Source organism: Protopterus annectens, chromosome 9.part0 (genome assembly GCF_019279795.1).
Source record: "Protopterus annectens isolate FY-2018-M chromosome 9.part0, PAN1.0, whole genome shotgun sequence".
NCBI lineage: Eukaryota > Metazoa > Chordata > Ceratodontiformes > Protopteridae > Protopterus > Protopterus annectens.
Genome location: NC_056743.1, coordinates 1,576,119,068 through 1,576,136,312, shown reverse-complemented (window position 1 = coordinate 1,576,136,312; position 17,245 = coordinate 1,576,119,068). Strand labels below are relative to the sequence as shown.

Here is a 17,245-nt window from a genome sequence, read left to right as displayed (position 1 = left end):
GGATCCAATGCCTGTCAGCCTGGGATAACATGCTCGACAAGCCATGATGCTTCACTAGGGATGGCTTCCACCTGTCACCCCTGGGTTTTCGGATATTGGCAAAGGCTCTTGCCACCACCATAGTGCCTTTTTTAGGCAAGGCTCAAAAGACAAACCCACCTCCATAGGTATCACAAAGGATAAGAAACTAAGAGTAATGCTACTCAACGCCAGAAGTCTAAACCTCAAGATGCATGCACTCGAAACTCTCCTTAGCATGGAGAACATTGATATCTGTGCAGTAACAGAAACCTGTTTCAAGGCTCCCGAGAGCACCCCAGCACTACCAGGTTATATCTCATACCATGCTTTTCGGCCCCAAAACTTGGACCAAACCACAAAAAGAGGGGGAGTATCAATATTCGTCAAAGATACCCACACCTCCAGGTTGGTGGCACAGCACGAAGCATCAGAGACTATCCATGTGCAACTAACAGTTGGTAAAACTGCCTTCCAGTTTATAGCCTGCTACAGACCACCCTCCCAAACCCAGGAACCCCACTCGGCCTTCCTGTGAACATTGGAAAATATGAAGGTCTCCCGAAACACGATTATATTGGGCGACTTCAACTACCCAAATATAGACTGGGAGCATTACTCTAGCTCCAACACCCTAGCCCAAAGGTTCCTAGAATTTATAAACTCAAATGCTATGGAACAACTTGTTACCACTCCCACAAGAGGGGAAAACATACTGGACCTGATCATCACCAACATGGGAGCTCTATGCTCCAGACCAGAAGTGTATCCCTCACTGGTAAGATCAGACCATAAACTAATCTCACTGGATATTCACATCCCAACCCCACACCCTGCCCAGAAAACCACAGTGAAAAACTTCTCTAAAGCAAATTTCACACTCCTCAAAACTGAGGTGGAATCCTTCAAAGCCCCCGGGCCTGTGGAAATATGGCCCAGACCGCAGAATCCTTTATAAACACATTTTATGAACACCTTCAGGAATGCATGGATCATGCAATCCAAAATAAAACCAAGACCCAATCCTCCAAAGGCAGGCGTCCTGTCTGGTGGACCCCAGCCATAAACAAACTATACAATAGAAGGAGGAAGCTACTACATGATAGAGCAAAATCCCAAAAAGGGAAGGCATCTCTGATCAGTATTAGCCAAAAACTACCGGCACTCATAAAATCATCTAAGGCCAGCTTCGAGAGAAAAATTGTACAGGACACTAAGGATAATCACAAGGCTTTCTTTAGTTATGTTAGGAACCTGGGTGGGAATTCCCAGATATGTTCAGAATTAGTCCAAAATGACAAAAAATACACTGAACCCACAGACATTGCCAACATCCTAGCTGACAGGTTGAGCGCAAACTTCTCCCCCCCTCCCCACCAAAAGGGCAAATATCTATCCCAGCAGAGTGCTGCCCCCCTGACATCTCAGATGCTCAGGTAAGAGCCGCCCTCTCCAAAGCAAAACACAGCATCAATGGGACCAGACGGTGTCCTGGGCTGCATCCTACATGAACTCCAAGAAGAGCTAAACCCAAACATAAAACTACTGTTCAATCTCAGCCTTACTACAGGATATGTACCCAAAGAGTGGAGTACAGCAACAGTGGTCCCTCTCCACAAAGGTGGTGCCTCAACGGATCTTGGAAACTATCGCCCCATAAGCCTGACTAGCTTGGTCTGCAAAGCTATGGAAAGGATCATCATGGATCTCATAAATAAAGATATTGGGGACCTACAGACACTGTATCCTATCCAGTTCGGCTTTGTTAAGGGCAGATCCTGCCTCTTAAACCTGGTCAATTTCTTTGAAACAGTCACCAAGGCCATTGACGAGGGGAAGGTGGTCCACACAGCCTACCTGGACCTCGCAAAAGCCTTCGATACAATACCCCACTCAGGCATTATAGATAAGCTCACCAGCTTAAATATAAACCCCTATGTCACTAGATGGGTTGCAAACTGGCTCAAGGACAGAACCCACATGGTTAGAATTGCTGGAGCCATGTCATACTCCAAACCAGTTACAAGTGGCATCCCACAAGGCTCAGTCCTGGGACCTCTCTTGTTCGGTATATATTTCTCGGAGGTACAGGCCAACACGGAAGGACTGTGGCTGACCAAGTTCGCAGATGACTGCAAACTAGGCCATAATCGACTCTCCAGCTGACACAAGCATCCTACAAAAGGGCCTCATAGAAACAGACAACTGGTGCCAGAGCCATGGCCTCATGCTAAATGCCAAAAAGTGTATAGTCATCCCCTTTGGCAAAAACAAAGTGCCCACAAATTACCACATAGGTGATAATCCATTAAGTATGGAAGAAGTAATTAGGGACCTGGGGACCCAAGTTGATAGCAATCTCTCATTTGAAAACCACGTGGCCAAAGTGGTTAGAAAACATTTTATATAGCCCACCTAATCATGAAGGGATTCACATCTAGATCAGAGGAGGTCATCGTGCCTCTTTACTCATCCCTCATCAGGCCCATAATTGAGTACAATGCCCTTTTGGGATGTACCTTACCAGACACCTGCAGCAACTGGAAAGACCCCAAAAGTACCTCACCCAGAGGATCAAAGGGCTCAAACAGATGCCATATGCTGCCCGGTTAAAGAAACTCCAGCTCTACTCAGTGGCATACCGCCTGCTCAGAGGCGATCTGTGCCTGACATATAAAGCCATGTCCAACCCGAATTAATGGACATGCTGCACCTCAGAAAATCCAAATCCCATCAAGCTACACGCTCGAGAGACTTGAACCTCAGCACTGAAATAAATAGGACATGCTGGAGGGACAGATTCATAACCCAGAGGCTCCCTTCACTCTGGAATATAATCCCAGTCCAGGTTAGGCAGAGTCCCTCATTGACTCTCTTCAAGAGGAATCTTGATGAGTGGATGGGAGATTGTAGGTTTACCCTGGGTATCACTTCTGTGTCACTGTTAGACAGAGGCACAGTATACTAACCTCGAAAAAGGGCATAGCAAAATTCATTTAAAATGAGTGGCGAAAGCCAAACACACTCTGGCTAGGCTTATAAATGCCCTAGGGCAGATAGCCTAGTATGAACCTATGAACCTGTGAACCTATTAAGTATCCATAGCATTGGATTGTTTATTAATTCTAATTTGTAAGGTTGTGGTTTTGATATTAATAGCATAGCTGATGATTCCCAAAATATTTTCCATTTGGCCTGACATAATGTATCTAAAAGTTGTGCTATGGATCTAATAATAGCTGCATTACAATAAAGGTTCAAATCAGGAAAAGCTATGGTCCCTTTGTTCCAGCTATAAAGGTGATATTTGAGTGCTATTCTAGGTTTCCTGGGAAACCAAAAAAACTTTAATAGCAGGGAATTGATCTTGTTAATGAAAACTTTATTGGGAAGTATTAAAATAGATTGTATAATATAGAGAATTTTAGGAAGGATTATAATTTTAATGATAGTTAACCTTTCCTCAGTTGTAAATATAATTGTATTCCATTTTGTTAATAAAGTTTGAATATTTACATAACATCTATTATAATTTAGTTTTGTAATTAATTTAATATCTTTAGCAAGAATGATGCCTAAATATGTAATTTGATCTGTGATGTATTTGTTAGTGCCTTTGTTAATGTTTCTCTTATTGTTGTTTAAATAGATAGGTAGGATCTTAGTTTTATTATCATTGAATGTCAGTCCAGATATAAATTGAAATGTGTTAACAGCTTCAAATAAGGCCGTTATGGAGGAATTATCTCCTTTAGTAGTGATGAGCACATCATCAGCAAATAACTGAATTGTAGAAGTTATTCCGTCACTAATTTCCAAACCTTCTATGTTTTTATTTCCTCGTATATCGTTAGCCTATGGTTCCATTATGAGAGTAAACAATAAGGGAGATAAAGGACAGCCTTGTTTTGTTCCTTTAGTGATGGGTATTTGAGTCGATGTGTATGATCCAATTTTGATATAAGCCAGAGTGCGATGGTGTGATAGTAGATTAATAAAATTATCTGAAAAGTTTAAACATTGTAATAATGTGAATAGATAGTCCCAATGTATTGAGTCAAATGTTGAATTAATGTCAAGACTAACCAGAGACAAGTTTTTTTTCTTTCTGTGTGAATAATCAGTTAAAATAAGAGACCGTTTGATGTTATCATATGTACTTCTATTAGTTGCAAAGTTTATTTGGTCATCATTAATTAACTGGGGTAAAACATTTTTTAATCTGTCAGCATATATATTCATCAACATTTTGTAGTCAATATTTAAAAGAGTTATGGGCCTATATGAGGTACATAGTTTAGGATCCTTACTAGATTTTAGAATGGGCGAAATAAAGGTATATTTCCAAGATGGAGGCAAAGTAATGTCATTCTGGGCTGTAAGAAATATGTTATATAGTAAAGAAATAGCTGTATTAGGCATAATTTTATACAATTCAGGAATGATGCCATCATTGCCTGGTGCTTTGTTCTGTTTAAGTTTATTAATTAGAGTTTGTATATCCACTAAGGAGATCTGTTTGTGTATGATTTCTGACTGTTGTTTGTTGAGTTTGGCATACAAGTTCTTTTTAATATATTGTTTTATTTTATCTATTGGTTGAATGATCTGAGAAGTTTGATTAATCGTGTGAAAATGATGTCTAAATTCATCTATTATGTCATGTATGTTATAAACCTTTTTCTTTTTTCTAGACGAATATATTTCTTTAATATGATTATGTTTGTTGATTCTTTTTGTTTTATTTGCAAGATTGGTTAAATGTTTCGGGTTTACTGAATAGGCTAGGAATTTAAATTTCTCTAAGGAAATCATAGTCTTGTGATGTAAAATTGCACTTTATTCCTCCTTAGTTTTATTTATTTCATCTCTGATATTTTTAGGAGTGAACTTGTCATTAACTTTGAGGTGTAATCTATCTAGTTTGTCTTGCATTTTTTTTTAAATCTTCGTCCCAGGACTTCCTTTTGTTATAGTACCATTTTATTTATTTGTCCGTATAAATAAGCTTTTAATGCATCCCATACATAAATGTCATGAGAGTTAGATGTTAGATTGTTTTTTATAAAATTTTTTGTTTATTCTTCAAAAATTGTTTGAAATTCTTTTAATTGAGTTATATATGCAGGTATTCTTCTTATATGAGTCATTGGGGTATCATTTAAATTAAACTCAAATATAATTGCATTATGATCTGAAATACGGCAAGGCACAATCTTGGTGTTTATTAAATCATTTATTATTTGCATGGCTATAACTACCCTATCTGTTCTAGAGTATGATTTGAATCTATTAGAATAGAATGTAAATTGAGGTGAGCTCAAGTCTGTATAGTCATGTATATCTTTTAGATGATATGTATCCATAAATTGTATTATCTGTTTAGCTTGTGAGGTTATCTTCCTTTTCCCGGAAGTGCTAGAGTCCTTTTCATTTAAAACACAATTAAAGTCCCCTGCCATAATAATATTACCCTCAGAATGAGACACAATTTGGTTCAATTGTTGGTAAATGGCACTGGTTCCAATGCCCAGTAACCAATAGTTATTTACTAAAGTGAAAAGTTTTGTATTTATTTTAATTGTCACCAAGCAAAGCATCCCTTTATTGTCTTGATAAGATTTAATAATTCTAGGTAAAGGGCGACTATTGTTCCAGAGAATTGCTACTCTTTTCTTTTTAGAATGCTCAGAACTGGCAATATTATTAGTATTTAAAAAGTTAATATTTTCTTTTAAAAGATGTGTTTCTTGTAAAAATATTATGTTTGGTTTGTGTATAGTTAAGTATTTACATAAACTTCCTCTTTTAATAGGGTTATTCATACCATTTATGTTGATTGATAAACCTTTTAGTGTGGTCATGATAGCTTTATAAATGAGTAAGGGATTCTTGTGATTTGTGTGTTAAAATATTTGTTTTGTAAATTATAGTCTTTGTCTGTTAGTATGAGATACACAGTATGTGTTATACCATTCTTGCAACTTACAATTATATAAATTTGAATTATGATAGATGTCAAGAAAAACCTATTAAGAAAATTAAATGTAGTGTATATGTTATGAAAAAATGGGGTAGCTACCTGCCTGGAGTTGTAAACTCCTTGTCCCAGTGACATCTGTCACTCAGATCAAACCCCTACACAGCAGCAGAAAAACTCAGCCTCCACTATACATAGATGTGAGATAGATAAAATAGTAACTCTATATATATTTAGATATACATTAAACAAGTGCAGCAGATCTGTAATCAGTGTGACTCATCCGGTAACACAAATAAAGCATAGTATAATCAGTGTAACTCATCAGGTATTGCTTAAACTGATCTATCATTCGAAATTGACCTTTAGACAGCAGCAACAAGACATAACCTTCATTGTATATAAAAATTAAACAGACTAAATAGTAACTCTACATATGATTATATATTCCTTAAAACTGGTAAAACAGAGTTATATTCAGTGTAACTCCATTGTATTGCTAATACCATAAGTATATTTCATGTAAATTATATAATTAAGTATGTCTTAGAATAATATAACATTTGTAAAAAATGCTCTATCAATAAAGTCATTCTCTATACTTGTTGAAAGAGGGGGGGGGACAAGGCATTTTAACTTCTGCTGAATCATATGATATAATAGTAGATTAGTTAAAACTCTTTGTTGTCATCAACAGAACACATGACACTTCTGTGAAATTTAAACCAAGTTAGTATATAAATTCATTGTTATGACATATTCAAGGTAGCATTCAAAAGAAAGGAGTCTGAAGTCTAAGAAAAGCAGCATTCTGATAGTGAAAAATGTCAATTAAAGTAACTACTAACCATTTTAACACAAATGCTATATGTTGGTAGAGTAATCAAAACATATCAATATGAATATCTTTAAAGTGAAAGATCAAATGACAGTATAAGCACCTATGTTAGAATATGTTATCATGTCTTAAGTAAACTTATTTTAACTCATGCTATTTTCCAACCAGCTGTCAGCCTCTGAATGAAAAATTAGTTATAATTTATAATAAGACTGATTTATCCTATTAAGCAAGCTTTATAAATAACTTGGCATACATTAGTTGAAGTAAATGCACACTTACTTTTCCCTTTTTTTTTTATTTCCCCTTGAATTTACCATAGACATGAATAAGAATGACTTAGTTGAAGGTTCCTTTCTTAAGAATCAAAATTTGTCTAAGTGATGTATTAAACATGCTTAAAAATATATTTTTATAGTAATTATATCCATTTCCAACGTTTCTGTGGCTTTTCCGAAAAAAAGTACATGTAATGACTTCCTGGTTAGGCTGGTCAACTAGCTCTGACATCATCAAAATGCGTTGCAGTTTCGTGGAGCTCATTCGAGAATGTAGAGAGGACTTTTAGTAAAAATAAGGTAGTTTAAGAAGAAATAAGCTCGTAGACAACACACTCGAGCTTTGCAGAGTCTCTGGAAGTTGCATTTCGTCATTTTAAACAAAAAAAATGTAAAAAATAAAAAGTATGTAACTCTATTCAATAAGTATAGGGAAACATATGTGTGACATCTGTAAGCTTCCCATAGCCTGCTCACATGCACAGCAAGAGTTTGAGCTACTCATTACAACCAAACAGTACCACAGAGCTTCAAATGTAGCAGAAAGCATTTTAAATAAATCACAAAGCTCCATTAATCCATTTAACATTCACATATAAAATATATATATATATATATATATATATATATATATATATATATATATATATATATTTAAAACTGTAAGAGAGTTCACTTATGAGTCTTAGTAGAATGTTGAAAAGTTATCAAATAATATTATCACCATATAAATTTAACATATAAAAGTTTTAAATTGATTCTTAAGGTATAAACTATAAAATAAAAACCAGTGTTCAGTGTGAATAACATAGAATGACAAATGATTGTGTAGTGAACTTTTATTTACTTATATCTATGTATATTGAATTGATCTGACTGTAATTAGTTTAACTAAATTAATTAGAGATTATAGAGGGAATCTAGAATGTTTATATATGAGAAGTAATGAATTTACTAACACAGTGGCTGAGATTGTTTACCCTTCAATCTTGAAATATCTTTATAACAATATCCATGACTATATATTTACTATTAGTATAAACTTTTAGCTCAGTTTAAGTAAAAAATTAAATTATGTGTATACTTAAGGTTATAAGTGAATGGGATGGAAAAAAGAAAAAGCAGGCTTACCTTGTAAGTGAAAATATCAACAAGTAATTAAAACAGTGACAATGTTTCCAGAAACATAACAAACTGCAAACATAAATATTTAAGTCACTTGTTTCTTAGTCTTTTTTGTTTCTCTGAAGTCTTCCAAGTGGGATTAGAAGCCATTCTTTTAAGCGTGGGATTAGCCCATTCCATCTCTTCTATTTTTTCCAAGATCTTATGGACTTTTACATAGTTCAGAGCTGATTCCAAGTCTTCAAATATTTTGGGACCGTCCGATGAAAATATCTTCAGCTTTGCAGGGAACAAAAGGTGTGTTTTCACCTGTGCTTTCTTCAGTTACTTTATCAAAAGTAAGAATACTTTTCTTTTTGCTATAACTGCAGATGAATAATCATTGTCAAAACATATTGTAGCTTCATTTAATTTAATTGGTGCCTTGGACCATGCAGTTTTTAACACTAATTCCTTATCAGAAGATGAGAGGAATTTGACAATGATGGATCTAGGTTGCTTTTTGTTAGCTGTATCCACTGTAGCAGGGGAACAATGTGCCCTCTCAATACCAAAGGACATAGCTTCAGTGAGCTCAAGAGTTTTAGGTAACCAAGTGGTGAGAAAGTTAGTCATATTGTTCCCTTCAATGCCTTCTGGTAGTCCAAATATTCTTAGGTTGTTGTGTCTAGATCTGTTTTCTAGATCATCTAACTTATTTTGTAGAAGAGTGTTTTGTTTTAGTAGGAATTCCACATTATTTTCATTTTCAGTATTTCTCCCATCCATATCATTCAGTGCCTCTTCAATACCTGTTATCAGAGTTTTTTGTGGTAGTAAGTCTTGATGAAGTAAATCCATTTGTTTGGTAGCCTTCTCCTTGAAATTATCTATTTTAGTATCCAGCTTATCAATTTTTGTGGTAAGATTCTATATATTTGTTATCAAAGTCTGAATCTCTCTTTTGACACTGGAATCCTGGTTACTGGATTTAGTGAAGCTCATGATGAGTTTCTTCAGATGGGGAGAAGTTATCCAGGAATAATTTGACAGGAATATCTGGGTTTTTTTTTTGTTTTTAACTAGATATTATTATAGATGAATTTAAGTTCTTTCAAATCATGTATAAAAGTATTTTCAAATTTTAGTTTGAAGGCAGAATTCCTGTCAGAATAATATTTCTTTAGTGGAGCTGTTGAAATCTGCTGCTACTCAGAGCCCATCTTGGCCACACCCCCAAGCTAATGACTTTCTAACCTTTAAAAAAGTGGTAAGACTACCCAGACCCCATGTTGATCGTTCCCACTTCCCATATACCTATCAGTATTATTTTTGAAAGAAGTTGATGACTGACTCTCTCTCTCTCTCTCTCTCTCTCTCTATATATATATATATATATATATACAGCTGTTTGAAAATTGTATTGTAAAAGCTTAATTATTGTTTTGTGTAAATTCATATGGAGCTTTTCTCTGTGGGTCTCCACTGAAAAGGGGATCTGATCAGTTGTATCATCCCAGTAAACAAATATCAATAAATAAATATTCAAATAGCATAACTAAACTATGGAACAACATCCCACTTCCTCTGAAATCCATTCAGAATGCAAACTCATTTAAAACACAACTAAAATTTTACCTATCAATCCAATGGATCTGTTCCTTAGATCTGCCACTTTTATTGTCAGATTGCCATACAATCACACCATTTATCTTCCTTCAGGATCCTCTGCCCAACAGTCTTAACCAATGCCTGAATAGTTTTAATACCATCTCCTAGTTATATTCATTATTTTCTGACACTGCACATCTGTACTTCTATACCTCTAATATAAACCTTACTGTACTATTATGTATAATTATATCTGAACCTGGCCCATGCCTCTCAACTGTACAGATTTTCGCAGATTGTCCAAATTTTTGCCTCATATTTTTGGTCTGTTTTTCATAAAATTGTGGTTTTCTGGCAGATTAGTGGCAAATCATTAAAGACTGAAGTTAGAAAATAATGACAGACATTTGAGTTTCAGACTTCGTACCCTTCAGAAAATTAATGCTAATGCAAGCCCTGTTATTCTATCAACTTTCTAAGTTTGTAAGAACAAGATTTAAAAATGGTCCCAATTTTTGAGCCTCTGTCCCACTTTTTTTCATGGCTTTGTCCAGATTTCTTGCTCTAAGAAGTTGAAAGGGTTGGAACCTGCTTTACACCACATCTCTTGACTACATTCTCAACATTTTCTGCCCTACCTAGTTTCTTTTCACATATCAATGTCTTTGAATTTCTAAGCACTAATGGCATAATCTATTATCTTTCTGACAAATCCACTAATATACCCTTTCAAATGCTCAGTGTTCAACATCTGCTAACACACAAGTATCTTTAATGATATGATAGATTGTTTTTTTTTTTTTTTGAAAGTAGAAGCAACTTAGCAAAAGTAAGTGTAATTGTTACTGTGTATTATTTAATGTCCGTTTGTGTATATTACTGAATGTATGATTAAAAATGTTTGTAATATGTGGGAGGTTTTCCTCCCTGGGGCTTCTGCTGAAGAAAGGTTGTTGAATAAACTTAGACAAACCCTGTAAACAAAAGCAAAATAAATAAAAGTAAAATGAGTACTGAGGTCTGTTAATTTCTGATTTATGTTATGCAATGTGCCAGTAATGTTCATTCGGAGAAGAGAATTGTCTGTAATTATGGATATCTGCAGTCCTGATATTCAGCTGCCAAATGCAAGCATTTATGTGGATAAGTTTCAGAGGTGCAAAATGTTATTAACAAAATATGTCTTGTCTGTTTTACTGCTTCAAGACTGCATGTGATGGTTGGCGTAGCAGATATTCTTAATGAGCTACAGGATCTGGCTAGGATTATGTGGGTTCAAGTTGTGCAGAGAAGGAGAGCCTGAGATTACCACATGTAGAGCTGTCCTGCATTTGGAGCAGACATGTTGCATTCAGATTCACAACTGTCAGAAGAAAGCCAGATTTTAGTACAGTGGTAGAAATTTGTATAAATTGAAGGGTTAATGTCAGGCTGTGTTTGGCACTGTGTGTAGGTGAAATGTTATTCATCCTTCCCCAAAGACCAATATGACAATACCACTATCTACTGTTATGGCTTTAATAAAATAGTGATATCCATTATGTTTACAGAAATTTTAGTAGTGAGCAGGCTTTAGGCAGAGCAACCCTCACAGCATGAAAAAAAGGCATATATTTTTTTAAATATCATGCTTTTCTGTTATAAATAACACTGTCACTTCATCTGAAGCGTGTTTTATGGACATTAATGGCCTTTGTCTGTCCTAACTGGATATATGAGATATTCATATAGCTCTCAGTGATAATAAATTAAGTAAAAGCCAGTGTATGATTTTGTTTTGTATTGTAGACATACTAAATAATTTACTTATCTTGTCAAGTCTCTTGAGAGGCTTGCCACAGACTATTTTGAAATTAATGTTTCCTGGACTGTTACTATGTAGCAGTAACCAAATTAATTGCTTTTATCATCAGCAAATGTAGATTAACATATTCATCACTTTGAAGTTAAATATCTCCAAGCTACGATATGCAAGAGATATACAGGAAGGAATTAATAATATTCAGCAGTTAGAGTGTTAAATATCTCCTGGCTAAAATATGGAAGAAATATGCAGGGAAGAAATAATACAGAAGTTACTGAGTTAAACATCTTTATGCTAAACTGCACAGGAAGGAGTTAATGGTATATACTGACTCCCCTTTTAGCTACGTTTAGTAATAGTGTATTTTTCTTTATTTTCATTTTCAGTTTTCTTCGCTGCAGGCCCATGGGCAGCTGGTTAAGGTCTCATTAAGAGTGTGATGTTACTGTGAGAATTGAACATAGTACTGTGAGTCAAAGCGGGAAGAATCAGAAGAGAACAAGTGGCTGTACTCCATGAGTAAGAATGGATCAGTCCCTCTGGGTATTGTGGAGCTGCTGCGTTACACTGATTATACTCACCCCCACTACTCAAGGTAAGAAACTGCTACTGCTTGCATGAAATATCTTTACAGAGAAAATGGCCGCTGCTGCATTAAATGTTTAATGATATGTGGGAAAATGAAAACTATCAGCAGCTAGTCATTTCAGATACAGCATCAGCATTTTTTTTTTCTTTGTACACATACCGGAATGTAAGACAGATGTAGGTAATCCATGATGCAGTTAGCCAGAACTGAGACAGAATGTCTTCTAATGTTTTCCAAAGTTTGTTCTTCAGTTATAAAATCACAGAAAAGTTTCCTCTTTATGTATCCTGTACCTCCTGCCAATCCCATCTCATGCCTAGACAGTGCTAATGCCAATGATCCATTTCACTTACTCCTCTCTCAGTCACTTAAATACTCCTGTCCTTACTGGCACTGAGAGGTATTATATCTATGTTCCTCCATTTCACTCCCTTCATTTTATCTCAGATATGTTTCTAGAAATACTGTGTATACTCACGTATCCTCACCTTGAGTGCTGGCCCGGCTGGCCTTCTTCATCCTATATTACAAAAAAATGTTTGTTGTATTACAAATCCACATGACAAGATTTTCTGTCTCTTACTATGGATATAATTCCTACTGAATAGTATATTGCCACCATTGTTTCATTACCTAAAATCCCAAACCCCTCATGCTGACCATTATGACTGATATACCTTGTGTCCACCATTGCAAAGATGTTTGTGAACATCATATACAAGCAAATTCTTAACCACACTCAGACCTATATTTAGTAATACCAGATATGGAGTTTGCTCTGGCTTCAATACCTATACATTTCTTTTCCTTGCTACACATTATAGTCTCATTTGAATATGGTAACTGCACAGGTATCATCTTCAATCCGCTAGATCACAACATACCTTTCAAACAATTAGCTATTATAAGCTTTGCCAATGATTCTTTCTTGTGGTATATCAACTATTTTACAAGTTGTCTATCCACTCGGACCAAGGGATGTATAGTTGGGCCTTCACTCATTTCTGTTAATAGCTTCCAGTCTCCTGAGAGCTAAATTGATCATGCACTCTGATGATATGCTAATGCTCAGTACTGCTGGCAATGAGGTAAACCTACAGAAGTCACTGCAAGCTGCTTTTAATGGCCTCTGCCCCAAACCAAGTTTGTGATGTTTGGTAGTGTTCAAAAACTCTATTTGTCTGCCACCTGCAAATTCTAGATTCCTGGGTAAATTTATAATGCCAGCATACTCATACAGAGGTCATGGGCTACACCTGGTCTCCTCATTGTTAACTATATCAAATTTACCTTTCTCACAGTATGGTATTTTACAGTGGCTTTCCAATTTCATAAAGAAGTTAGCGTTTTATTGGAAATACAATATTTAATCAGTGAGATTCAGTAATTGGCTGTTTACTTATGGAATCTGTGGTGAGGTTTTTATTTTTGGTGGGAGGTTGGCATAATGCTTAAGGTGTTTACCTTACATTTACAAGGTACAGGGTTTGATTCTCACATGGGGTAATTGGCTAGGCTTAAAATGTCCCACAAGGGCAGTTAACCTAGTATGAATCTATAACCTTTATTTTCTGGGCAATGATACAATGCCTTGAAAATTAGAATTCTGAAACTCTTCTAACTTCTATGGATATATGTTTTATATTTAACTTTGTCTTTAAACATTAAGAAAACATTATGAAAAATGTTGCATTGTTTCATGAACCAACAAGTAATATTTGAGTTTGTAGAAAGGCCATTATTGGAGAAGCATTGTTCTCAAATGCAGATAATTTATGAAAAGTATTTACTTAAGAAGGATTTTTGTCAGAAACATTTTTCACTGTTGTTAAATAAATTAATTGTTTTGCATAGCCTTTACCATCTATTTTTTTCCATAATTTATTAAATGCAGTTATTTTCAGTAATACAGTTGTTACAGGCAGGGTGGAGTGGGTTGAGAAAAGTGTCAGGAGTGATTTGTGACAGACGAGTACCAGTAAGAGTGAAAGGGAAGGTCTACAAGAGGGTAGTGAGACCAGCTATGTTATATGGGTTGGAGACGGTGGCATTAACAAAAAGGCAGGAGTAAGAGCTGGATGTGGCAGAGATAAAGATGTTAAGATTTGTACTGGGTGTGACGAGGGTAGACAGGATTAGGAATAAGTATATTAGAGGGTCAGCCCCGGTTGGACAGTTTAGAGACAATGTCAGAGAGGCGAGATTGTGTTGGTTTGGACATGTGCTGAGGAGGGATGCTGAGTATATTGGGGAAAAAGATGCTAAGGATGAAGCTGCCAGGTAACAGGAAAAGAGGAAGGCCTAAGATAAGATTTATGGATGTAGTGAGAGAGGACATGCAGGTGGTTGGTATGACAGAGCAAGATGCAGAGGACAGGAAGAAATGGAAACAGATGATCTGCTGCGGCGACCCCTAATTGGAACAGCCAAAAGAAAAATAAGTTGTTACTTATGTATAGTTAGTTAAGCAATAGAATTGCCAAATTCATTTGTAGAAATGAACTCTTCTGCAGCCACAATACAATAGCTCATTTCATAAAAATAGTAGGATAATTATAAACTGGATATTGGCCATCACTAATGCATGGCTGCACCGGCTGTAATGCACTTAATCAGTGGGTTTATGCCACCCACACCATTCTAGCTTAAGTGGGTTAACGTGCACTATATTGTACCTTGATGCTTGCATAAAATTCACTACACAGAGCAGAAGCATGGATAATTAATGTTTCTGCAAGTGCTTCCATCCCTGAAGAAAATAATACAATTAAATGCATAAAAGTAGACCTTAGAAGATAGTACAATTAAATACATAACAGTAGACTTTCAGGGATATGTCACTGCAACAGTAAGGCTTACCTCCTTCTGTCTGCTAAGAATGTTATCTATGGTTTCTCTGAGACTGTTTTTGTTAGTTTACTGCAGTTACATTTTCTTTTTACAATAGTACTGTGTTCTGCTAAGGGCAATAGGTTAATATCACCATGATGTCCTATGAGGTTAGAAGGGATTCGAACAGAGGAAACCATCTAGCAATGCTAATGGTATATGAAAGATTCCATGAAAGGTAGGCATGAGAACAGGAGACTAGTGTAATATAGAACGCCATAGTGATATAAGCACAGTTGATGAAAAACGACTTGGACAGAAGATCATATAAGGTGAGTAAACCCAAATGTTAGGATATAACTTTATAGTACCCTCTCCCCAAAGATCTGCAGTTATAGGAAGTACCTTACACACAGCTGTACTTTTTTTTATTTGTTAGCATTTCTTAATATTCTGCATTGTTTGTGTAACTTATTTGTTACTTCACAAAAGGCCTAGATAGTATAAAACTTCATCTTGATCCAATAATATGTGCTGTTTCCAAAGTACTAGTATGTCTACAGCATCCATAACTGTATTTATTATCAATTGTACTCATAATTAATTAATTAATATGACCATTACCCTTGTTTAAACACTCTAATCCTTTAGCTAGAGAAGTTTTAATATTGCTTTTTCTTCATGTGTTTTAGTACTGTTCTATACGTTATTATAATCGAAACTCAAACTTAACCTTAGCATAATTTGTTATTGCTGTTCTTATTTCCTTACTAGCAAAATCATATGAATTCTCCAACTTAGCAAGGATCATGTATAACACTTTTATTCTGCATTTGTAAAAATGTATATGCTATTCATAGAAATGTGTTTCTTTGAAAATATTATTAGGTACTAGCTAGGAATAACTTTTTATAAATTTACAAAGTGTCTAGGAAATTAACATTTCCCAAAATAATACTTTTCAACATTGCTAATGTAGGCTCAAGGACACAAAGTCTCCAAAGTGAAAAAAAGTGAAAACAGGTTTATTACTTTGCAACTAAACAGTATGATACAAAACTAAACGGTTAAGCGCTTTTTGTCTTAATTTAGAAGACTTCTTCAGACCTACAACAGTAGCACAACTGCTCACTTTAATACAGACTACATGGTGGTTGAAAAAACATTCACCAATGGTGTTGCATAAGTAGTTAAGTAATTAAGCTTGGACACATGACATCAACAACAAGTCAAATACAAAAACAGCAACTGTGAAAACCTGTAAAGAACAAAAATGTATAGCCGCTTTTGTGTACCAATAAAGACACATTAAATCACTGCATTTAGGTGGACAGAGTGTGACTCTTAAAATATGTGATAAAAAATGATGAAAAACTATGGAATATATATATATAAATGTATAAATGTAAATGTAAATGTTTATATACACATTGTTATGAGTTACAAGAGCGCTCCAAGTGGACTAAAAGAACGCTACACTCAAAATAAAATAAAATAAAATAAGAGGCTGCAATTTCAACTTTAACCAGTGTTGATCGACTCAACTGTAATGCTTTCACAAATCACCATCAAGGATGAAACAAGCTTAGATGTAAGATGAAACATATTTTTAAAAGATTTAAAACATGAAGCGAAAACCTGCATTCTTTTTCTCAACTACAAATAGAGCTGTTTAAAAGACTTAGTTAGACAAAAGACTTGTCTAGCATATTAGGCTCTTTAATTTCAGAATACAGGCAATGGAAGTGACTTCATTCAAACCTGGGAGGGTTATAAGAGTTGAGACGCAGTTGCCAAATCAACTCCTGTCTTTCCAAAATTAGATGATAAGGACCATATTAGAAAAAAGTCACCTTCTAACGCATTGGCAAGGCATTGTGCTGAACACCCAACACACCACTTTCACTTTAGAGTGATTTGTCAGGTTACTGTTAATCTAAAAGGGGGTCCTTATCATCTAATTTTGTCTAAGTCTTTTAAACAGCTCTATTTGTAGTTGAGTAAAAGAATGCAGGTTTTCGCTTCATGTTTTAAATCTTTTAAAAATATGTTTCTTCTTACATCTAAGCTTGTTTCATCCTTGTTGGTGATTTGTGAAAGCATTACAGTTGAGTTGATCAACACTGGTTAAAGTTGAAATTGCAGTCTCTTATTTTATTTTATTTTGAGTGCAGCGTTCTTTTATTCCGCTTGG

At 35.3% G+C, this 17,245-nt stretch overlaps 1 protein-coding gene across 10 annotated transcripts in view; it reads left to right on the top strand.

Moving 5' to 3' along the window:
* LOC122812189 (adhesion G protein-coupled receptor L1-like) overlaps positions 1-17,245 on the top strand; it is a 3,245,860-nt gene that overhangs the window by 1,303,916 nt on the left and 1,924,699 nt on the right. For all 10 annotated transcript variants that reach the window (XM_044084524.1, XM_044084517.1, XM_044084518.1 and 7 more), the window contains one exon: positions 12,020-12,228. In XM_044084524.1, coding sequence (XP_043940459.1) covers positions 12,159-12,228 — 70 coding nt within the window. In that variant the 5' untranslated portion in view covers positions 12,020-12,158. The remainder of the gene's footprint in view (positions 1-12,019; positions 12,229-17,245) is intronic.